This window comes from Ochotona princeps, chromosome X, assembly GCF_030435755.1.
Source record: "Ochotona princeps isolate mOchPri1 chromosome X, mOchPri1.hap1, whole genome shotgun sequence".
NCBI lineage: Eukaryota > Metazoa > Chordata > Mammalia > Lagomorpha > Ochotonidae > Ochotona > Ochotona princeps.
The window spans coordinates 2,903,278-2,928,651 of record NC_080865.1 but is presented as its reverse complement, the minus strand read 5'-3'; the positions used below and the strand labels follow the sequence as shown (position 1 = coordinate 2,928,651).

General features: G+C 41.9%; 1 protein-coding gene across 4 annotated transcripts in view; it reads right to left on the bottom strand.

The window, feature by feature from the left end:
- CDKL5 (cyclin dependent kinase like 5) overlaps positions 1–25,374 on the bottom strand; it is a 205,190-nt gene that overhangs the window by 33,513 nt on the left and 146,303 nt on the right. For 3 of the 4 annotated variants that reach the window (XM_004597484.2, XM_058658520.1, XM_058658517.1), the window contains exons 10-15: positions 24,950–25,030; positions 18,858–19,009; positions 12,211–13,177; positions 8,541–8,642; positions 8,148–8,253; positions 4,483–4,606 (exon numbers count right to left, since the gene is read on the bottom strand). In XM_004597484.2, the coding sequence (XP_004597541.1) occupies positions 4,483–4,606; positions 8,148–8,253; positions 8,541–8,642; positions 12,211–13,177; positions 18,858–19,009; positions 24,950–25,030 (1,532 nt within the window). The remainder of the gene's footprint in view (positions 1–4,482; positions 4,607–8,147; positions 8,254–8,540; positions 8,643–12,210; positions 13,178–18,857; positions 19,010–24,949; positions 25,031–25,374) is intronic. The other variant, XM_058658518.1, reaches the window with a different exon arrangement.

Here is a 25,374-nt window from a genome sequence, read left to right as displayed (position 1 = left end):
CAAATGGATGAGCCAGACGGATGGGACTTGAAAAGCTGTGGGGTGGATAAAGGATTGAAGAAGGGGCTTCAAGCACAGATAAACAGCACTGCACTACACAGGAGTGTGGTGGTCATTCTGCCTGCCTCATGTGCCGGCTCCTGCACTGCACCTTCACCTGGTACTGCCAGCAGCTGTGTGCTGAGCAAGCAAAAAAGAAGTTATGCAGGGGAAGGGCAAACTAGGTGATTTGCATGAATCTCAGGGCTGGAAGCTTTAAGAATGATCACCCGATCAGTCACCTGGCCCATGATCTGGGGCAGCAGCTGGACCCAAACAGTTTGGGGGGGCGGGAAGGGGCAGGCCACAAGGGGTATAAACTGGCACCTTCCAACTCAGGGCACTCTGATCTAGCACAATAGGTACTTCAAGAAGGTCAAAGAGAAAGGCGGAATTCCAAAGACTCAATACAGGAATGAATTCACGCTTAGAGTCAATCAACTTGGGCTGAGTGCTTTACAAGTGCCAGTCCCAGTGTCAGGTGCTGGAGACAAAGAATATTCAAACATACACTTAACCCACTCACAGAAAGGGGGGCAGTATAGGATCCAGAAATTTGATGGCTAGGGACAGAATAGGCAGTGGGATCAGACTTGCAAGGCTGGGACTTGAGTAGCATAATCCAGTGGAAGTGCAGTGGAAGGTGAGTTGAAGAGATGGGGAACCTTATTCTACGATACTTAGGCCGCTACCAACCCTCCTCTGGTAATACAATTAGGTTAGTTAGCCAGTGTATGAGAAAAGAGAGTCAACAAATAATTTTATGCAGTAATTCTTAAGTTATGGGAATAAGCACTGACAGATACCAATATAGTCATCACTTTGTAAGAAGAAAGCGGAATTTTGCAAGCGAGTTACTAGAGCAATTCTTCAGACACTGGAACTATGGGGATTTCAAATTAATTTAGTTTACTGTGTAAGCATCAATTTTAAAGCTTTTCTAAATGGTTTATATACTTTCTTTTTAAGCAAAGTGGAAGCCATTTATTCTATAACTATATACTCTACATGGGTATCTGTGATGTGTATCATTTTCCCACCATAGGATTGAGAAAAGACAGAAACACCTGCCACTCTGCACAGCTCCTTCTTGGGCTCATTCTCCCTTTGCACACTGTATTCTTAGTTGGCACTATTTTTTTTTTTTTTGCCCTCACAACCTCAGTGCCAAATGCTAGAACTGAGCCTAAAAGAACAGACAGAATCTGAGTGAGGGTGGAAGTGTCATTCTATCATAAAGATGATAAATGTGACTCAATACGTCTATTTTTCATGTGTTGAGATATTTTTGGCATATCTCCCAGTTCTTAAGTGGACTCTTAGATGAGATAGTTGAGGTGGCCAAAATAACAGCTCTTGGTACTATACTATAATATCTACTTAGCACTTTAAAATATGACACAGTAGTTTGATTTTTTCCATTGCTAGAACAGTGCACAATGCATAAATATTATCTTCCTGACATCAAGGAGAAACAGAGTTCCCTCAGGTTACAGGCTAATTTAGAAAAAGCAACTCATTATGTCACCATAGCAAGGTTCTTTTGTGTTTCTGTAAGTTATCAAATGTGCATTTCTCTCATATAGACTATGAACAACCAATAAGAGATCATATACAAAAATCCAGGTGTGTCAAGTTTAATTAATGGCCTAGACAAAATCAATGCCACACATGAAGAAGTGTTACAGAATTATCATCAGAGGTAGTAGGTACAAAAAATTAGGATCAATTCATCATTGACAGTCCTGTAACTTTCTCATGCCTCATCACAGCAATACTAGAATAAGGACAATCTGATAAAGACTGGGATGAAGTTCAACATCCCGATGGCACCTCTGATGCCTTTTAAAACAGCTGTTTTGAGGTTTCCACACATACTTATGAGTAAACAAATTCTACTGAAAATGAATATTAAAAAGACAGAAATAGTATGTTACTAATAATGCTTGGCCACATATGGATTTGATTTTTGATCTTATCTACCTGATTTTCACAGGGCTATGTTAGTTTGTAACTGCTAACCTTTTAAACCATCACCTCCTTATGCAGTGACCATGAGAAACCCAATCCCTTCTGTCTGTATTGTCACGTTTGGACACTACATCCAGGGCTTGTTTAAGTCACACCTGAAGAGTCAACATTGGTAGCTAAGAGGAGCTATAGCTATGCTGTTGGGTTAATGCATAGGTCTTCTGTACATGCTAGTGAGGATGAAACAGTCACAAGAAGGAAGAGCAGGCCACAGTTTCCCAGTAAAGTCAAGTGGAGGGACTAGTCATACTGAAGTGAGATGACATAAATAGCAACAGCTGCCACTAACATTTTTATCAACTGATTTCTCTGATAGGCAGGCAGACAGGGAGCAAGTTCCCATCTACAGGCTCATGCCCCAAATGCCTACAACAGGACAGAACTGAGACTCAGTCCAGCAATCAATTTAATCCAGGTCTGCCATGTGGATGGCAAGGACCCAATAATAATTTGGGCTATCACTACCGCCTCCCATGGTCTGCATTAGCAGGGAAACTGGGATTCAGGACATGGAGGTGGGTATCAAATCCGGGTACTGTAACGTGGGAGTATATAACACATATGAAGTGCTGGCATCTCTCAACATCTGGGCTGAACGCAAACAGCACTGCCAACTACCATTAATGAGGGCTTGCAGTGCCATGCCCTGTCCTGGGTGTGTTTTGTGTACTATTTCAATTGTCATATGAACCCTATGAAGGAAGTTAATGAGGAAACCAGGGGAACTGATAAAATGGCTAACAGTTGGCGTTAATCACAATACTGTATTTCAGAGTTCGAATCATTAATCATTCATGTCAACACTATTTTTAAAAAAGATTTATTTTTATTGGAAAGTCAGATATACAGAGAGGAGGACAGACAGAGAGAAAGATCTTCCAACTGCTGATTCACTCCTCAAGTGGCTGCAACTGTTGGAGCTGAGCTGATCTGAAGCCAGGAGCCAAGGAGCTCTCTCCAGGTCTCCCACACAGGTGCAGGGTCCCAAAGCTTTGGGCCATCCTTGACTGCTTTCCCAGGCCACAAGCAGGGAGCTGGATGGGAAGCAAGGCCACTGGGATTAGAACTGACACCCATATGGGATCCCAGCGCGTTCAAGGTGGAGACTTTTAGCTGCTAGACCACCACGCTGGATCTGTCAATACTATTTAATCGGGCAAGATAACGGACCAGGGCTGGCACTGTGGCACAGTGGATGAAGCAATGTTGGGATCCCATATAAGCCAAGTTCTAGTCCTGGCTGCTCCACTTTTGATACAGTTCCTTTTTAATGTGCCTTGGAATGAAATGAGAAAATGGCCCAAGTCCTTGGATCTTGCTACCCATGTGAGAGACCTGGATGAAGCTCCTGACTCTTGGCTCCAGCCTAACTTCTTCCTGATCATTGTAGCCATTTGGGGAATGAACCAAGAGATGGAAGATTCTCTCTCTCTCTCCTTAACTCTGCCTTCAAATCAGTTTTTTAAAAAAGGTGATGGATACAAAGTATGCATATATAGAACAAGCATGTTTATAGTTTTTGAAAAGTCATTTTTATTGCTGTTTTTAAGAATTAATTTTCACAATAGGGCACAATAACACTAAAACCTCAATCTAACCCTATAAAGGTTACCAACACAAAGTCCTGGCAACAAACACAGGGAAGGACACGAACAGGCTAGTCTTAGTCTACATTTGATGATATTTCATTTCATTCTCTTGATGGAGAACTTAGTCAAGTTCTATGAACTGCACATAAACAGCTCTCATGTCCAGATGACAGGTGGTAGGCAGTCACAGTAGTAGTACAGGTAGAAAAGTCTTTATATGCCACACAAAACTTGACACATAGAAAGGTGAAAGGATAACCTTCCACATCCTTTATTCCTCTAACCATCATTATGCTTTTATGGCATTGAGGTAAATTCTAGGTGGCACTGGAGTCTGAACACATTTGGATCTGAGTCCTGGGTCTTTCCTCTACATTATAGGCTATGCAGCACCAAACAAACTCCTTGACTTTTCTAGGCCTCAGTTTCCTCATTTGTGGAATAGGAGTAACCCCTATTTCAAAGATGAAAACTGACTGAGACAACGCATATAAAGTGCTAGGCAACATGTCTTTGTGGGGGTCAAGCTCAATAAAAGTAGACCTCAAAAGCCATTATTTATGCCCCAAAACTGCAAGGGAAGACTTATCTGATATTTATTGATCCAGGAGGGTTTTTAAGAATTTTACACAATATTTAATATAAATGTTATTCTTAAAAACGTCTGCAAAAATGTGAAGTCACATTTTCTGACCTAACTATTGCTCTTGAGAAAAGAAAGCTTAACAGGAGAAGGAACACTCAGAAGCTTGGGTACAAATTCCTTGAAGTCTCAAATCTAAAGCTAGAAAAAAGACAAGTAAAATGAAACCAAAATACTCACCATGGATCAAATGCTGTTTGTCTTTTTGAATGGTTGGTTCCAGAACTGCTCTCAGATGGTAGGGAAGAGACTCTGGTTGACACATTATTTTCATGAAAAGAATTGTCTGGGCGTGGTGATGGCACTGAATGAAGAAAAATAAGTCCCTCTTGTATAATTTAGGTCAAAGCAGTTCTCGTGTTATTCCACTGGTTTTTCTCTAGTACAGATAGTTCAAGTGCTCATCTGTCTTTGCTATTACTTCTGTGCTTGCTGAGAGTGGAGGCATTCTAGGCAACATTCTTTCCTACTGCTCTACATTAACTTAGGAGGGTCAGCTAACTCCAGATAATAGGTATTCAAAAATCTGCCTGAGCTGTCAGCTAATAAACCGGAGAACATAAAGGATGAATGTCATTGCCCTTGCTGCCACACCTGCCACTCCTCTGACATTTTTTGAAGGCTTTCTTGTAGAAGCGACCAGGCAAAATCTATTCATAGCCTGAAATAATTTTCAACAATATGGGTGCTGGAAGGCACAAGCCCCAGTTTAAAGCACTAATGCTTGAAAGACAGCATCACTCAAATAATTTTGTAAATAAAATTACAAAGAAATCTGGTGATTTGCCCCCAACAAATATTCCTCTGAAGTCTTGTTTCAAAAACAAATAGAGGGGCTGGAGGTGCGCACAGCAGCTTAGGCCACTGCCTGCAATACCTGCATCCCGTGTTGGAGCACCTGCTTGAGTCCCCACCGTTCCACTTCCTGCTGATGCACACAGGGAAGACAGCAAACACGACTCAAATACTTGGGCCCCTCCACCTATGTGGGAGACCTGGATGAAGTTCTTGGTTCCCGTTGGTCAGCCCAGTCCTGACCAATGTGGCCATTTGGAAGTGAACCAGAGGATGCAAGATCAATCAATCAATCAATCAATCTCTCTCTCTCCCTCCCTCCCTTTCTCCCTACCTCTATCACTCCACCATCAAATAAAAAATAAATACATAAATCTCAAAAACAAAATAAACAGAAAAGTAAGCTATGTTGTACTGAACTAAAAACTCTGCTTAAGGAGTGGGTGGCCACTAACTTTTTCTATAAATTTTTTTAAGCCTGGTTATAAATCAGGGCATATTCTCAATTTCATCATAGAAAGAATAGTACTATATATCAAGATAAATGAAACGAATTCACTTGATTTTTGATCAGTAGGATGAAAATAAGGCATTTCAACATGCCACTTAATTGTCCTCTGAGACTTACTGGTACTGAAACGGTAGATGTCTCCAGATTTTTATTTTCAAGATTTATTTATTGTAATTGGAAAGGCAGATATATATAGAGAAGGAGAGACAGAGAGGAAGATCTTCTATCTGTTCATTCACTCCCCAAGTGACCGCAATGGCCGAAGCTCAGCCAATCAAAAGCCAGGAGTTTCCTTTGGGTCTCCCACATGGGTGCTTGGCGCCAAGGCTTTGGGCTGTCCTCTACTGCTTTCCCAGGGCACAAGTAGACAGCTGGATGGGAAAACAGGGCCACCGGGATACAAACCAGTGCCCATATGGGATCCTGGCACATGCAAGGCAAGGATTTTAGCCACTAGGATACCACGCTGGGCCCAGATATTTTTTATCTAGTTAAACCATTTCTGAGGATTTTTAAAAAGGTTTATTTATTTATTTATCTGAAAGGCAGAGTAAAGAGAGAGAGATTCTATTTGCTGGTTCACTCTCAAATGGCTACTGAAGTCAGGCCAAACCCTGGACCCTGAAACTTCATCTGGGTTTTCCCACATTGGGAGCTGTACTGGAATGAAGCAGCCAGGACTCAGCCAGCATTTACATGGCATGCTGGTGTTGTAGGAGGCAGCTTTACCCACTGCACAACAGTGCTGGCCACTATTTGTGAAATTTTAAAAATTAAAATATTCTACCTGCCAAATCCTGAAGTGAATTATGAGGTAGACCAATGAGCTGTTTCTATGCCATTAACTGGTACAAATCACTTGCAATCAAAATAAAACTGTTTCCAGAGGTTCAAGACTAATTAATTTAAAACTCCACTAGCATTTTATAATAAAATATATTCTCCAGACATCTACAGGAATACTAAGTGTATAGCACATTTTACAAGAAAACCATAGCTGACAGAAGAAAATGTTTTGTAGTGTATACTACAAGCATTTTATGTTAATTGACTTAAACATAAATTAAAAGTTCAGCCCCATAATCATAGTATCTGAAATAAATAAATGAATGCATTACAAAGCATTCCAAGCCATATGTTTTCCCCACAGGTTGGGCTGGGAGGGCGAGAATGCTCTGATTGGTTAATGTACACCAGTCTTGAGTCACACTTGTCGGACTTAGCTCAGGTTCCCAATTAAAATGATCAAGCAATCTTCTAGGTATTCCACAGCCCCCTCCATTCAGGACCCTTTTCAGCTGTCTTCAAACAACAGAACTAGTGAGAAGTCATACCATAGGGGCACAGGTGGCTACAGAAGCTTTTCAAAATGGAGCCTCCTCCTCATGCCACCACAGCCTTGCTCTTGCCCTGTGGGCTTGCTGTCCAATCCCCTCCGAGGGTCTTGGGGTTCCTAAGGGCTTTAGGGTCTACTATTACAGTTATCATTTCTCAAGCAGTGTCTCTAAAGCTCATACAACCCCCAAAGCACCAGCTGTGGTCATCTGCTAAATATTAAAGTGTGTTTTGCAGGCTGGGCAAACACACTTGAGATTTTTTTCATTCAGCTACCAAGTAACAGCTTTGTGTTACGACACCAGGCAGTGAGCTAGTCAACAAGATGGCAAAGAGGAGAAGGTGAACAGAAATTCACACATTTGAGGGACATGCAAAGAATAGGTGTGACAAGGTCAGTGCTTTACAAGAGGCACAGGCCAGGTACCATGGCAGCTCAGAGCAGGAAAGGTCACCCTCAATCTGGGCTGGCTGGGGAAGACAACACTGGAGCGTGCCTTAAAGAAATGAACAGAGAAGCTGTCCTAGAAGGGGGAACAGTGTTTCCGGTCAGAGGAGGGCACAGCCTGTGTCGAGGGAAGGATGGGTATCAGCTGGACAGGATGGTCAGCGCCAGATGTCATCTTAGCAAATTCCAGTTTTGTTCTGATGCCAATGGAAAGCCAGCAACAGCTTCTCAATGGGTGAGGGCTAGAGCGACACAGTGTAGGCTCATGGGGTTTGTGTGCTTTATTTATCCCCCTGTAGCACTTCTATCATCTTTGATTTGTAGAATGATTACATTGACTCAGCATCTCTCCCCGCAGAAAATATGAGCTCTGCGAGGGTGGGTATCTTTGGCTGTCTTGGTCACTGCCATGTTCCAGGCTACGATAATGCCAAGCATACGGGCGACTATAACATGTGCTCTAAGACTTTACAGAATAAATGAGTGGTATGATGAGACGAGAGCTTCAGAAGAACCATCCCTGCGACTGCTCTGACAGGGACCTTGGGGACAGGGCACCCTAGTTAAAAGGAAGCCAGCAGGGCCACAGCAATGACAGTGGCGCCAAACAGTGGGCAACTGTGGGAAGGCCACCATATGGGCAACAATGCTGCTGATCTGAAGCCAGGTCAATGAGCAGGCAGTGGAGGGCTCAGGCAAGGGGGCAAATGGAAAGAAAGGAGAGGCCCCTGGTGAGTGTGGGGGCGGGGATCTTACCTCTGTAAAAGCTACCAACTCTTCTGGGAACAGGGTCATTGTACAGGTGCCGATTTTCTTTGGGGGCCGTGCCATCATCAGAGTGTGGATCATGATACACTCCACCCTGTGCCAGGAAACAATTTCATGTAAGTCAAACCACAGACCAAAGACAATATGGCCTGCAAAGTGAGAACGGGCCTAATCAATCTATCATCCACTGATGAATCTTTTTAAAAAAGAAACCTGAAGATCCAGCCACGGCAAAACCAGCTTACTTTATAAGCCAGTGCAACTTATTTTGGGAAGACTGGGCATGAATAAAGTTTACAAGCTAGGCTATAATGATACAAGATGAACAGTCTTTAAGGACATGTCTTAACAGAAACTGTAGCAATGCAGAAATCGTCTCACCTCAGACTTCTGCCGAGTGTGGAATGAAGAGGTGCCTTCTCTGGAGGATTCTTTGACAGAAGGCCTGGTCACAGTCATCTCTGGAGGGAGCTGCTCTCCAGGCTGCAAGTCAAATTTGAGAACTTAGAACAGTATCCTGCTCTTGTCAACCAAATCATCATGGCTTTTATTTGGTGTAAGTGGCACCTGAACCAGCTAAAATTTAAAAAAAGGCAGCAGGCTAAAATACAAATTATTTCATAAAGACTGACTAAAATACACATTGTCCCATAAAGAATGAACCATTGGAGGAATATAAAATTAAGTCAAACAAATTTCATAGCTATGAAAAGTAAAGTTCTCATTGAAGTTAAGGCAATCAAGGGGAAATTAGTCTGAAAATAGTTCAATTAATTAAAAGCAAGTTCAACTTATTGAAAACAAGAAAAGCCATCATCCTAATATCTAGATAGCCATGGTTCAGGGCAGCACTCTGATTATGGAGCCTATCGGTTAATCCCAAATCTCTCTAGCTGATGGCGGGTGACCCAAAACGGAATGTGCAGACACAATAGCATTTTTGTGAAGGAAGTAATGCGGCAGCTGAAGCTGAAAACAAATGTTTAAGTGAACCGAAGAATGGGCTAAGTCCTCCTGATCATTTTGTCTGAAAATGTGCCAAGTATTTTAGTTCATGTGCTTAAGTCTTCAAGCTTCCTTAGGCTGAGGAGATGAATGTCTCACGTATTTTCTGAGCCATAATGGGGAGAGTGTTCATCTGCAGTGACATTACTGCTACCCAGCTTGCTTAAGCAAGTCACTCACAAGTTGACAATGGCACCGGCCACCAGTGGTGCTCCCTGAGTGGGAGAAATGGGGGTCTTCCCATCGCCAGAGAAGGAGATTAAGGAACAAGACATCAGGAAGAGTCAGTGGCTGTGTGCATCTATGTTAGACACAGACTATTCCTAAGCCTATGTAATTTATCAAGGATATTTTGTTTAAAGTTAAAAACACTATCCCGTCTTTCTCCCCTCACTTCTCAAATGTACTCTGAAGATACTGAGCAAGGATTCGTGTAGTGCAGGCTTTCTTCTGCCAACATTCATTTGACTTTCACCATCTGCAATGCTCACAAAGGCCTCAATCAAAGTATTCTACTAAACAAATTGTCCAAATTGTTCACCCTTTTGGTGTGCCCAAATCCACTTTCAGCATTCCAATTCCACTTTCTTGCTAGTGCCCATCCTAGAAGGCAGCAGGTGATGGCTCAAGGACTTGGGTCCCTGCCACCCACATGGAAACCTGAATTGAGCTCCGGGCTCCTCACTTTGGCCTGGCCCAGCCTTGGCTGATGCAGGCATTTGCAGAATAAATCAGAAGATGGAAGATTTCCGGCTCTCTCTCTCCCTCTGACTCTCTGCCTTTTAAACAAAAATTTTTAAAGTATTTTTAAAAAACAAGTTATTTCCATCTAACCTGTGCCTTTGAAGGCAGCCACAATACTTTGTGTAAGACCAATTTCTCTGATTTGCTCAGAGGTTTCGAAGCCTGTCATTCTCTTTGAACTTTTGAGCTTGCATTTTCTTACAGGTCAGCATTCTCCCTACTGAACTGGACTTCACATTTAGTAATTGCTTCTAATTAGCTTATGGTCACCATGCTCACAAAAGTCCTTTTTCTGGAATTCTCAGAAGAGAGCTAGACATTTGTCCTTTTTCTGAGTTCAACAGCCTTTAGTTTTTCTTACATCTTCTCTTTGACAGCATGCCTAGCTGGTGTTGAGCTCCACCTCCTGTCTCTGAGCAGCTGCCAGGTTCCAGAGATCCTTCTAGGCTCTACAGGGTCTCTTCTCCCTTCAATGACTGCCAGGGAGTCTCCTGACTCCCACATGCTTATCTCAGGTAGGCATCTCTGGCCCTCTCCACTCTCCCCTGGTGCTGGATGGGCCTTCCCACTTCTGAGAGCACACCTCTGCCTGGAGGCCTGCGGTGTCCTCAACCTCAACACGCCAGCAGGGCCAGGTTGCAGCACCTGGAGGCTGCCTTACAGCCCTGTTCTACCTTCACCTAGCCTCACTCTTAGCCCCAGCATGCTCATTTGGGAAATGCGGGGATTGAATGAGGTAACTTCAAAATGTTCTCTTGAATTCTGAAAATGAACTCATAGGAAAAAATGTCCAATTTTTCTTTTTCCTCTACTCAGTCCTTTAAGCCACAAATCCTACTGTCTCTACTTCTCCCATACCAGTCCCAATCAGGCCTGACACTGTTTAGCTTTTGAGATCAGAGATCAGGAACCTTCAGGGAGGTATGCTTTCCGACCCACTCTGTGTTCACATTGACATTTGTTTAATCCAAACACCCTCCCTTCACATCATGCCTTGATTACTTGAGAAGCCACTCCGAACCTTGCATTTTTACTCCGGCAATCTGCAAAACACATTCTGCTATTTCACGTCCCCATAATCCTCCCTGCAATGCCCGTTTCTCCCCTCCCTTCCAGGGTCTTTTTTGATGTCACCATAACTTTCCTTACCTGAGTAAATCCTAACCCTCTAGAAAGCTTCAGTTCAGGCACGATCTCCTCCAAGTATCCTCCACCACTGCTTCCTGAACGGCACAGCAACTGCCACGGGGTCTCACAGCATAATGACTGATCTGTTGGCCATGTCCCACACGAGCCCATTAGCTCCAGAAACACAGAGCCTCTCCGGCCATGCCTGAATACACATCCACTTGCCTGCCAGCCAGCCAGCCAGAGCTTGCCCGGACCTCTGAGCCCACAGCCTGCAGCCCAGCTGCTCTTGTAGTCACTCCTGATTACTCCTGTTCACCGTGACCTCTCCCCATTCTCAAGTCCTATTTACAGCCAATAGCATATGAAGTTAGGTCTGAATTATTTGCCACATAGAATGTAATCTTCCCTGAGAGATGCTAAATTTCTCAAGGGTAAGAGGCCTATCTCAGACCCTTTTGAGTACCTGAGAACTTTAGGTGAAAGAACATTCTACAGCCTCTACGACCATTGCAGCAGAATATCCAAAACATGCTAGATGCACGTGCTGCACCAGTGCTGGGCACAGGCCTTCACCCACACCCACGGAAACACGACTAAGGTATGTTCTACTGGATGAATGCTACTTCTTCCAAGCAGGTCACTGTAAGCTAAACTTCTTGTCACAAAATTTCAAAAACAACCCAAAAGAAAATTAACAGCGTGGCCTGAAGTTAAACTTATCTATAGTTCTGCATAAATTAAAAACTTGTAAATAATTAAATTCAGTTAATATACAAAGTAAGGCATTAACAAAAAGGTCTGAGTTAGGAAATATAGTTTGGAGATTACAGAAAAATCCATGAACACTGGATTTTGTGAAAACCAAAAACAAACTCATATATTAATGAACACAGTAATAAAACAAAATAAGTCTCTCAATAAAATATGCCAGAAAGGATCATTCTGCAAAGGAAAAAAATTACTAAAAATAAACTTTTAAGCTCTCTTGAGCACTCAGCAATTCAGTTTAATAATTGCATGCTTTTTTTTAAACAGAAAGTACTCTAATGACTGCTTCCCTAACTGCACTTCATGAAGGATGCCACAGGGAAACCTGCAGAGTGGCCTGATTCGCACTCTGTACCACCTTCCCGGGGGAGCCAGCAGATCCCGCCAAAGTGCTAAGCTGTACCTGCGGTGATAAGAGTTGCAAGCTGTTGGCTCTGGCAGCCATCCCCTGTCCGATGCTCAAGCTTCCATCCAAGCCTTTGGCTCTCACTTTGTCCCGGGTCACATACATGGAATGTCTATGAGGACGCTGCTGAGAGGAGAAGGGGCTGGTGTAGCCCAGCCCATAAGAAAAGGATTCGTGAGGTGCAGAGAGTGAATGTGAATGGCTGCTGTCCACATGCTCTGGCAGCTTCAGCTCCTCCATTGTTTTTGAATGCCTGGTGGTGGTTCGGCGGGAGTCCAGGGTGCCCTCACTACGGTTATTTCTCCCCGAAGGGCTAAGCAAAGTTCTTGTGTCGCCGTGCCTGGCGGGAGTTGGGCTGGTGGGAGAGTTCAAGTCCAAGCAGCTGGATGGGAAGTACCTACTGGTACTGGACTCAGCAATCTGAGCCCTGGTTTCAGAAAGGTTGCTCACGGACTTGGAGTCACTCAGTGCCCCATGGCTTTTGGCCTTGGTTCGATAGGAGGGACTCCTAGAGGACTGGGGAATGGTATCGATATAGCTGTGACGGCTCTGCTTCTCACTGGGCTGCAGTGTCCCGGCTTTGCTCTGGGTGCTTTCCATAAAGGAGTGTCGGTTTTGCTGAGAACGACTGCTGGACTTGAGGTACTTTGTGCCTGGGCCTTCTGAAGGCTTCGGGTCAATGTTAAAGTCAAATTCTGTTTTGGACTTGGCATCTTTTGGGCTCAGAAGATGTGGGATGTTGTTGTTAGTGAGATCTTTGCTGGCTGGCCCCGGCTGAGTGCCTGCTTGGTAGCTTTTGCTGTGCATTGGACTAAGGGTAGCCCCAGCAAGGTTTCCGTTTAGGAAGCTTTCATTGGCAGGGAGGCCTTCATCAGCTCGGGGCAGAACCACGCTGAGGTTCTGGATGTCCTTGCTGTTAGATCGGTGGTGAGACTGTAGAGGAGTAGTTTTGCTGGCTTGATTTCTAGTTTTCAAACAAAAGAAATGCATCAGTTTCCCTCAACAGCAGACACATGTTAAAAAAGAAAAAGCAGCATATACTTGAGATACCTCAAAGGCTAAAAGTATCAGCTTCCAAAAACACATACCTACTACCAATGACCAATAACAAGCACATTCCATAGAGCAAGTCCCTGCCACAAAGCATTGGCCCCGAAGAAGCTATGTTGCTGTTCATAAATGCTTGGCTAACTTAATGTCAACAGTTCAGAACGGATACTATGGTGAAACATGCTTTCATTACGTTGGTATGCATGAGTGTTTTTCTCAGAATGCCTGCTAAGAACAGAGTTGAGCTTATGGGCAAACTCTTTGGTTAGCCTTTGAGAGGATGCTGTGTTTTCTGAACTTTGTTATTTGAAAAACGTGTGGCTCAAAAAATGAGAATTCCAGAAACTTATATTAAAAAAAAAGACACTCAAAAGGAGAAATGTAAACTTCCCAAGGAGATTTGTTGGGAAACTTGATGAGCAATATTTAGACCTGGGAGATGTAGCAATTACTTCAAACTCCTTGGATCATCTACTTGCACACTAAACAGAAACCCAATACTGCATCACAGGATTCGAAAGAGTTACTTTCTTGCCAAAAAACAGTTTATTTTCTTTTTCATTTCACACCTCATTATGCTAAATGAGGATTTCTTTAGAAATCAAAGCTTCATTTCCTTCTTGGTTTCAAATACAGAAGATGAATGCAGAGGCAAAGTTTTTTTCTCTATTTGAAAGCTCAAACTGACACTATAGCAAGGTCAGTTTGTTCTCTATTCAAAGGACGAGATAGCAGCTTGACATAGGCTAGAATGTTAAAATATGAATAATGATTTACATGATTCCCTCTTTCCTCATTAAACTTTGCTGTAAATACTGCTCTTGCTAAAGATGTCTTGATTTGGAAAAGTTTTGCTCCCATCAGACATTAAGTGGAAGGAAACCCCATTTCAGTTACATATAGAATGGCAGTCCATGAGACTGGACCTTCTATTTTCCCTATGAGGATCTGCTGGCTCAAGCATCAAACATAAGGGCACTTTTCCTATCCCAGCTTTCCGATGGTGATCTCTGCCAAAAAGCACCTGAGAGAGAGAAAAAATTTCTTATATTAAGCCTATGAAACCTTGTGTATCTCCAGAAGCACTTGCTAATCTCTCCCAGCAAGATCACAAAAATCACAGCATTAAGTAAGAATACTTAAGTAAGAGCTAACTAAACGGTTAAGTCCCCCACCTAGGAAAAAATTACAAAGAAAGGAACATTAAGTTTGAGTCTGTGGTAAATGAGGTGAGCAGTCTATCTCTAGCTCAACAAAGGACAATCCCCATATCCATTTTAAAGGGGTCAAGATTTCAACCATGAAGAGTTATCATAAGTTTGGATGCTAGAATATCTCAGCTACTTAGAAACATAATATCAGTCTCTCTCATAAATAGATTTACATACATTGGTTAGTCTCCATCTGTCCAACCCCCAATTTGTTCTCCACCCTTCTCTGGTTCTGGACCTCAATGCTGAAGAATTCGGATCACAGCCTGGCTCCCAACGCGCAGGTGGGCTGAGCCCTGGAAGGCACCGCAGGACGAGGTTGGAAGATAATCTTACCCACTTCTCTCCTATTATCAGCACTCAAGTCCCGGCTGGGTTCCTGCAAAGGGTACTTTCCACAGGATCAGTTCTGGGTTCTCTCTGCCTAGCACCAGCTCTCCTTGGGCTCTTGGAATTCTCTTTTCCCCCTCTCTCTTTCATATCTAGAGGGTAGTTAGCACACACAGCTAACCGGGAAATATCCTAAGCTTTAAAATAAGACTAGAAAAGGAGTGAGAATAATAAAGACACCTATAGAGCTTCTGGAACTCTTGCCTACACAAGATCTTAGAAGAATGTGCTCATAGTAATGTAAAACACAATTCCTAACATTCAAAGAGAGGTTATAAAGATAAGGTAGAAACATCTGTTGAAATTTCTATTTTTTATTTGGTACAAAAAGAGCCTAAGCCACAATTCTAAACATTTCTGTCTCAGGAGGAGTTGAAAGCTATTGAGTTTTGCACATAATTCCTATGTAGCAAGGGCACTGCAATATCTTCAAATTGGAGCTTTGCCGAAGCACAATAAGAAACAGCTTTGAAAATTCCAGATAACGTTGACAACTATAAGGAATCTATGTAAAATTGTCAACCATTTAAGAAGTTTGTACAAAGAAGCACTACTTGAATGGTTAGCAAGATAGACAGGTAGGTGTTAATACACCTGATTAAAGTAAGTTTTAAGATAACATCACCCTGGCATGGTAGGTTCAGCCTTCTGCCTGTAACGTCAGCATCCTATGAGTGCAAGTTTGAGTCTAGGTTGCTCTACCTCTGATTCAGCTCCCTGCCTGGGCCCTGGGAAAGCAGTCGAGGACAGTCCAATGCCTTAGGAGCCTGCACCCACGTGGCAGACCCAGCAGGAGCTCCTGGCTCTTGACTGCCCCAACTCCTGCCTTTTCAGCCATTTGGGAAGTGAACTAGTGGATGGAGGGCCTCTCTCTGTGTCTTCTTCTCACTCTGCAGTTCTGCCTTCCAAATAAAAGCAAATACATCTCTAAAAAAAAGAAGAAAGGTTTTTTTAAGATTTAATTATTTTTATTGCAAAGTCAGTTATAAAGAGAGGAAGAGAGACAGAGAGGAAGAGAGACAGAGAGGAAGAGAGACAGAGAGGAAGATCTTCCGTCCGATGGTTCACTCCCCAAGTGACCACAACGGCCAGAGTTGTGCCCATCTGCGCCGATCTGAAGCCAGGAGCCAGGAACCTCCTCCAGGTCTCCCACGCAGGTGCAGGATCTCAAAGCTTTGGGCCGTCCTCCACTGCTTTCCCAGGCCACAAGCAGGGAGCTGGATGGGAAGTGGAGCTGCCGGGATTAGAACTGGCACCCATATGGGATCCCGGGGCGTTCAAGGCAAGGACTTTCAGCCGCTAGGCTATTGCACCGGACCCAAGAAGAAACTTTAAAAAGCATAAGTTAAAGATCACAGCCGTATTTCTATGTAGATGTATTTCTATGCAGATGGCAAAGCAGGACCAGTGCAAGTGGTGGTATGGGCCAGGCTGAAGTACCAACAAGCCACAGCTGGGGTGAGAAGACCCTTAGGAGAGCCAGAGGGAAGGGGAGGGAGTAGCAGGAAGTGTGCAAGTGGCAACCAATGGATGAAGCTCAGTGATCATCTAGAAAATGGCAAGAAGTCCCAGGGAACTCCAGTCTGGGATGAGACTGAAGAAGTAGTGCCAGTAACAAGGACTTCCATGAAGAAAGAATGGACCATAAACCAATGTGGAGAGAAAGCTCCTAGGCGCATGTAAAATGGGATGTGGCTATTCATACAAAAACCACTCAGAATTTTTCATTACTATATTTAGTACAGTGTCAAGACCTGAAAATGAACTCTTCCAGAGATTTTTTGTTTACTCATACTTTCTATTATTGAATATACCCAAAGGGTCAATTTCAAAGAACTCTTCAAAGACTCATACAAATCATATCCTTTGCGGGCCATTGCGGTGATATAGCAAGCTGATCCTACACCTGTCAGCAACAGCATCCTATTGGATGCCAGTTGTCTTAGCTGCTACATTGCTTTTTTTTTTTAGAGATTTATTTATCTTTATTGGAAAGGCAGATATACAGAGAGGAGGAGAGACAGAGAGGAAGATCTTCCATCTGATGTTCACTCCCGAAGTGACCACTACGGTCGGTGCTGTGCTGATCTGAAGCCAGGAGCCAGGAGCTTCTTCCAGGTCTCCCACGTGGGTACAGGGTCCCAAGGCTTTGGGCCGTCCTCGAATGCTTTCCCAGACCACAAGCAGGGAGTTGGATGGGAAGTGGAGCTGCCGGGATTAGAACTGGCACCCATATGGGATCCTGGCACATTCAAGGCGAGGACTTTAGCTGCTAGGCCACCACACTTAGCCCCAGCTGCTCCATTTGTAATCTAGTTCCCTGCTTGTGTCCTGGCAAGGCAGTGGAGCATCACCCAAAGCCTTGGGACCTTGCGCTTGTGAGGGAGACCTGGAAGACACTTGGACCTCCTAGCTTTGGATTAGCTCAGCTCCAGCTGTTGGGGCCATTTGTGGAGTGAACCAGTGGATGGAAGATCTTTCTCCTCTTTTTCTCTCTGTAAAATATCTGCCTTAAAAAAAAAAAAAGGGAACAAAATCCTTGACATGGGAGTGACCTTAGGGAAGACAAAAAAAAAAAAAATCTTAACCTTTTACATGCAAAGAAGCAACCAAATGATCAATAATATTCCCTGACTCCATGAACTAAAATCTCAGGCAAAGAAACAACAAATCCAGCTAAGAACTATCTGGGAATTGGTGTGGTATAGCATGTAAAATCACAGCCAGTGGCAATGGCATCCCACATGGGGTTCAATTCCCAGTTCCTCTCTGTTTATGGCCTGGGGAAAGCAGTGGAGGATGACCTAAGGCTCTGGGTCTCTGCATCCGCATAGAAGACCTGGAAGAAGCTCCTGACTCCTGGCTTCAGGTCAGCCCAGTTTCAGCCATTGTATCCAACTAGGAAATTGAACCAGTGGATGAAGATCTCTTTCTCTCTGCCACTCTCTAATTCTGCATTTCAAATAAGTAGGTTCTTTTTTTTTTTTTAAAGAACAATCTTTAAGATGTGAGGGCAAACAATAATTGAAACATCATTTTAATGAAAAGTAAAGTCTTAACCACATGTACATACTAAGCAGAGCTGGTATGCGATAAGTGGTTATCACTAATTTATGGATGCTCACCCCACCTAAAAAGTACCAGATGTTGAGTTTGCAAAATTCTAACTGATTAAGTCTCATATTAGGAATAATTGTTTGCTATTTCTGTTCTAAGATGAGAAAAATGATTTCCTATATCCCATAATCTAACAACCCCCGATAAGTTGAACTACTCGGGAGGTGCAGGCAGAGAGGTCCTGCCCATGGCGTCGTCTTCTTATGAGTGCTGCAGCCTACAAAATAAGGCACATGAGGTCTGCAAAGATCATTATTGTATAGTGAAATCCCATGTGTATCAGAAACAGGTTTGCAAAAGACTATATTGAAAAATCTTATTTTGAAAGTACCACTTTCAATAACTGAATTTCCTATTTCTATGTTCTAGTTCCTAGGAAAAGATTTCTGAACCCAATGACTAAAACATAAGAGCAACAAAAGCAAGACCCTTCTATAGAGCCAGACGGATTTGGCAGTTGGAAAGACTGTCCCAGGTACCTTTCCCTCTACTTGTATGTGGCATTCTATTCGCCCTCTGCGATTCTCCCTGCTCCCCCTCCCCACCCATCCTCCTTGCAGCCATCACTCCTGGGTCTTATTTACACAGAATCTTCCAGCTCTTAATGTGGAAAAGCCCTTTAGATGCTAACCCAATGCTCTCTTTCCCAATGGATGCATACGTTTCCATAACACACTTAGTAATGATAACCAAGTCTTTAAGACCCACACAACTCTTTAATTGTGGTTCTGAATCACGTAATAAGCATAAGGAAGATATTTTTGAATAAAGAGGGCTTTCCTTCTTTTCTATAATTGCATCATTTTAGCAGCCACCTCCTCCACCTACTTCTAAGACCAACACTGCATCTGTATTTCCTTAAAAGGGAATATTTACCTATTAGACAACGTGCTGCTTTCCACATGGTAAGGTTTTCTTTTTGCTGACCTTGAAGGGGAACGATCCAGAAGTCTCTGGGTCTGAAATGTAGGGTGATTCAAACACTGTTCTGTCAAGTATCTGTCAGCTGGGTCCAATTGCAGTAAATTCTTAGGAAATAAAATTTAGGAATGGAAAGGACATTAGAAAGTCAAATGTAAGCTCTAATAAAAACCTTATTTTTTTTTTAAAGAAATACATGATTATGCCATATCTAACAGACACAATTCAGACAAGGCATAAGGAGGAAAACTACTGAAGTCTCTTAGAATCTCACCATTTGCAGTCTTCTCAGTATAAACCCATCCAGCCCTTTTGTGAATATCAGAGACATATTTTCTATTATAAAATCTGACTCATGTTATATACATAAATTCTGTATCCTACACTTTGTACTTACTGATCAAAGGCGTTTTTACATAATCTAAACATTTAAAATATTTTACTTATTATCACATGAAAGAATAGACATTGTTCATCTTCCTCCTGTCCCTCACCTATTTAACTACTTTCTCTGCCGGGACAGAGAGACCTGGGAGGGAAAAGGGGGTTCCCCCTTCCTGAATCACTATTCCCGTAGGAGGGCATGAAAACTAGGACAGGGGCTGGGATGGCTAGATAGAGAGGCACTCAACAACATCTGTGAGGGCTGGATGGTTGAGTTGATTAGATAGAACTAAGCTTTAATACCCATTGACGGGTACCAGAGCCAAATGGGATGGGGGACAGACGGGTCTTCTGCTACACATACTGGCAAACCAGGGTGGGGGGCGGGCTTGGTGGGGGTTAATGTGGGTCGCCCCGACTAGGCTGCAGCTCCCACTGGTTGATGTAAGGGCCGAACCAGACTGGACTGCAACACCCATTGGTTCCAGTGCAACTCGGGACTGAAAACAGAACCAACACAGCAATTGCAACCACCAGCTGATCGGGGTGATGGACTGTGCCGGGCCCTGTGCTTGCTAGAACATACAAAAAACTAATCTGGGAATACCTCAAAGTATCTTTGGAGATCTCCCCAATCGAACTGCTGGACTCAGAACTCTAACCAAGAAAAGACAGAAGACAGAACGGGACAGTCATTCATCTCAGCTATATGTTGGCAGCAAATTATGGGGCAAACGGAGACTTTATGATGGACCATATCAATCAGTGGACGACCTCATCGAGCGAAACGGGCAGCAATTCATAACTAGAGAACTATTAACACCACTTGGGCACATATCTCGGAGCATGCCCCACATCCGGGACTTGGGGTGGGCGGGAAACCGGGTGGGGCTTCTCCCTCAATATCCCCCTTTACCTCAGATGCAGGATGGAAACAATATGGACATAATGGCAATGCCCACTTTCCTATCCCCCTGAACCTTTTTTTTCCTTTTTTCTTTTTTTTTCTTTTTCCTTTAACTGTAATTAACTATGTAAAGATTGTCAACAACAATACAATAATAAAACAAACAAACAAAAAAAAAAAAAGAAAAAAAAATAACTACTTTCTCTGGAAATAGCCCAGGTCACCAGTTTCGCGTTCATCCTCCCATAGATATTTTACACATAGCTCCAACTGCTCCTTGTATTCTATCCAAATATCAGCACACAATCACCTGCACTTCATTTTTGTTCCAATTGATACACCAACTTTAAAAGATCATTCCAAATTGGGAAAGAGTTTTAACTCCATGGATATATTTATTTGCTTTTAGTAATTCTCTAATAACAAATATTCAGGTTGTTTATTAACTATACATTATGTATTTAATATTATTTGTTTACTATTACCATTATAAACAACGTACCAACAAATAACCTTACGGCATGTTTTTTTTAAAAAAATGGAAACCATTGTATATATATATATACAATGATGCACAAAGCTAGTCTTCTACTGCAAGAAATATATTGGATGCCAGCCAGTTTTTACTATAATGAATGCTGTGCTGAACACATGAATTATTTGCACTTATCCATGACTGCTTTCACAGTATAAAATCCTAAAGATGGAGATGGCATGATGGCTCAGTGGCTAGATCCTCGCCTTACATGCACTGGGATTTCATATGGGTGCAGGTTCATATCCTGGTGTTCCACTTCCCATCCAGCTCCCTGCTTGTGGCCTGGGAAAGCAGCGGAGGGTGGCCCAAAAGCCTTGGAAACCTGCACCTGCATGGGAGACCTGGAAGAAGCTCCTGGTTCCTAGCTTCGGACTGGCTTAGCTCTGGTCACTGTGGCCACTTGGGGAGTGAGCCAGTGGATGGAAGATCTCTATCTCTCCTCTCTGTAATTCTGCCTTTCCAATAAAAAGAAATAATACATCCTTTTTAAAAATCCTAATGATGAAACTGTGAGGAATGCAAAATTATAAGGTTTCTTTTCATTGTGTCTCCAATTTACTGCCCCTGGAAGGCCATATCAGATCATACACACCTCTAAAAGGGTGACTCTAATAATACCTTGGCACTCTAAGGAGGCAGCAACATTTTCATTCTTTTTAATACTTCTAAATTAGATATTTAAAAAGGCAGTACCTGGAAATAGTTTTAACTCACATCTTTAATTATTAGTGAGTTTTAACATTTTATGTTTTTTGGTTACTTATGCATCTCTTAAATCTTTCTACTTCTGCATCTAACATATAATTGTTTATTCATTAAGATACCTACCCTTTGTTTTATGTTCTACATATTAGATACTCTACAACTAAAACCTTTTCTTACAATATGATCTATCTTAGTAACTGGACAAGATTTTATAGGGTGGATCTTCATTAAAAATTAATTTATTAAATCAAGTAAATACTTAAGGAAACAATCTACACAGTCTGACACAACACAATAAACCACAATGAAATTTGATCTTTAAAGGATTGCCATGCTTCCTTAGAGGAAGGAAGAAAAACAAAATTGCAGTGGTAATAAATCCCTCTCTAGCTCATTTCAACTGGTTCTGCCCATTGTTACTCTCTGTGCTGTGTTAAACAGTGAGAGCAATCTCAGATCTGCTCCAATAGCAAGACCTCAATTTAAGATAACACTTTTCAGCTAGCTCCACAGAAAATTTAACTCTGATTCTACGATACATTGACATATTGTTTGGGTGAAAAGATGCTGCTAATTAAAATCCAAGTTACTGATTACAGGTAATGGATATATACTCATGCTGATTTTGATTCAACTCTGAAATGATCTTAATTCATTAATATAAAACAAAACTGAAGGTATACACATTTTTGTTCTGACAGTTAAAGTAACATCAAAATGGATTCAACTATAAGATACCAGTTTTAAAAAAGGAAAGCTGGCCTTTGAGTAGTCTCTTAAATTAGAAGTTCATATGACCAGAAGATAAATAACTGCATTAGTGCAATTAGATGCCAACAGTAGACACTACAGCACATACAATGAAATACATTTATGCTTATACCATTGATTTTCTAATTACTTGAAGGATGAGATTAGTAAGAGAAATTTTACTCAGTTAACAGTTTCTAAAATTCAGTAACATGGTCCAGGGAACAACCTAATAATTATTTGTTCGTTTATTTTTTTTAAATGAAGCCAGTCATTGGCATATGTCCTAGCAGTTAAGATGCCAGTTGGGGCACCATAGTATCTATTTGACTGTGCCTCACATTGCCTCAAGGCTTCAATCGCACTCCAGCTTCCTGCTACTGCCTGCTCTGTGAAGCAGCAGATAATGACTCCAGTAGTTGTGTCCCTGACTCCCATGTGGGAGATCTGCATTGAGCTTCCTTTTGGCTTATCCCCACGCATTATGGGCACTCGGAAATGAGGCAGCAGAGAACTCTTGCTGTCTCTCAATTAAATAAAAGTTAAAAAAATTAAAACTGTCAAGGTTGTAAATTAATCCCAATAATTTGCATGCTTACTGAAATGGTTTATAATTAGATACAAGACAGGATGGCAATTTAAGGTTAGCAATATAGGGCCAAAATGATCAAGACAGCTATGGAGAAAGACAAAATATTTTTCTCATGAAAGGACATTTCTGATTTTTCAAATTAATCTTCAAAAACACCAAAAAGACAAAGGATGATTTTATTTATGTAACACTCAATAATGACAAGCCAATGTTTTTTTAAGATTTATTTTTATTGAAAAGGCAGATACAGAGAGAAGGAGAGACAGAGAAAAAGATCTTCCATGTGCTGGCTCATTCTGCAAGTGGCCAAAATGGTCTGAGCTTACCTGACACAAAGCCAGGAGCCAGGAGCTACTTCTGGGTCTCCCACATGGGTGCAGGGTCCCAAGGTTTTGGGCCATCCTCCACTGCTTTCCCAGGCTACAAGCAAGGGGCTAGATGGGAAGTGGAGCAGCTGGGATACGAACTGGTACCCATAAGGGATTCCCATTGCATGCAAGGTGAAGATTTAGCCAGTAAGCTACCATGCCAGGCTCCACAAGGCTGTATTAATTGCTGGTGACAAAAGTCAGAACTGTGGTTTCTTGGGTCAGGACTACAAAGCCTGGTAGGGATCCTAAGGAGGCTTCTGGAGTGTTAATAATCTTCTCCATTATAAACATGTTTACATCATAAAACTTAACTGAGAAGTAGACATAATTTGAGTATCTTCTCAAAGAGACATGACAGTAAATATATTAAATAAATAGGAACTAGAATGTTTAGCTTCCAATCTGCCAGAAGTACAGAAAGTTTCAGAATATTGTTCTACTTTTAACTGTGGTGGCTTCTTATCAGCGTAAGCTTTTAATCAGATACCACACTGATGGTTAGTAATTATACTTGGCAATGGTTTAACAAGAATGTTCAATTATTTTTAACTAAAAGAAAAAAAAGCAGAAAACATGCATTTATTTCCATTTTCAACTTCATTCTTTTTATATTTTTAAAATTACCAAATTCTTAAGGTCCTTATCAATAAAGCAGTGAGCATGTTAAAGAGCATGCTGACAAAACTCAACCGATTTAAGTGATAATTTATGCCTAATTACAGTGAAAGCTTTGATTTTTTTTTTAACTAGCACTTCTCAATCTGTGTTCAGAAGAATGTTAGTGCTTTAGGGTTTTATAGACACAAAAAACAAACAGCATTCAGCAATTAAATCTGGCAAATATTGGAAGAGACCAAATGCTGCGTTACTGAGATTTCTGAGAGTCTTCATAGATTAATGAATATTGTGAATCTCTAGAAAAGATTATAAGATACGTGGACTTTTCCCCAAAGTCACACCCACCTCTCCCACCTCTGCCCACACACCTATTTACACTATGTTCCCTGGAACACAGCTTAACATAGTTTAAAGCCTAGCAAAATTTTGAGAATGCTGCTCAGCCATTTCCAACTGTGCTAAGTACGCTCTTTAAAGGCACTAGGCACAGTACAACCTCCACGGATTTTGACAGCTGACTGAATGAGCAAACAATAAAATTGATCTATTAACAACTGTTTTTTAAAATTCTACTATCAAACAATAAGAACTTGCTCAAGCACTGCCTGGCTACAATGCAACTGAAGTGAGAAAGACAGTTCTCTCTCAAGGGACTCACTGCCTGCTGGGGAAGAGATGCTGGCATAAAGGAATTGAGGCTGTTTGGCGAAGTCCTAAGCAGGGGACTCTGGACAGGGTGCCACAAGAGGGACAGAAGCCACAAAATAATTGCAGTGACCCCGACATAGCTAAAAAGGAGCCAAAAAGAGGAATCTGGAAAGAAGAGGCCAAATTAGAAACAGCAAAGAAGTGGGTTCACTGATCGAGTGTGCATAAACTAGTGGGTGCCTTAAATATCAGGTGAAAAAGAAAATCACAGGATTCTACGTTCTTTCAACACTCGTTCCAAGATTTCATTAAAACCTGTCCCTGTGCAACTAAGCGATTTTTACTATCCTATTTTAGGAAAGTAAATTAGGGACTACGATATATTAAATCCACTTGTAATTTTACCTAAATGCCTTTCAGACGACATAGTCCCTTATTAGTCAACATCACACATTCACTTTAAAAACATGTAATTCATATACAACAGAGTCCTTAAACTAAAGGAGGCTTTATACAAACATCAACTTCTCCTACCTTCATTAGGTCAAGCAAAACACTATTTAAAATGCCAAGATATCTTCTCTCCAATGACTGAGGATGGTTAACAGCTGGAAACTGTAAGAACAACATGACAGGAACGTTAGCATCTGGAGATTAGGTTACATGTATGTGTGCCACAGAAGGGAGTAAAAGTTACCTCCCCAGTGTCAACCCAAGTCACATTCTATGAAGGGTATTTTAAAAGTTCATTTAAAAATGCCTAATATGAAAAAACCATACAGAGATTTTAATTTTCTTTTTGTACCAAAATAAAACTTGCACTAATTTCTTACAACATGTCTCAACAGGATCTATTTTGAGATACTAAAAAGGCTAAGACACCAGTTTGAAAAGAGGCATTTTCAGAACAACACGAATTCTGCTAAAATTGAAGCAAGAACAAACATCAAATAGATGGT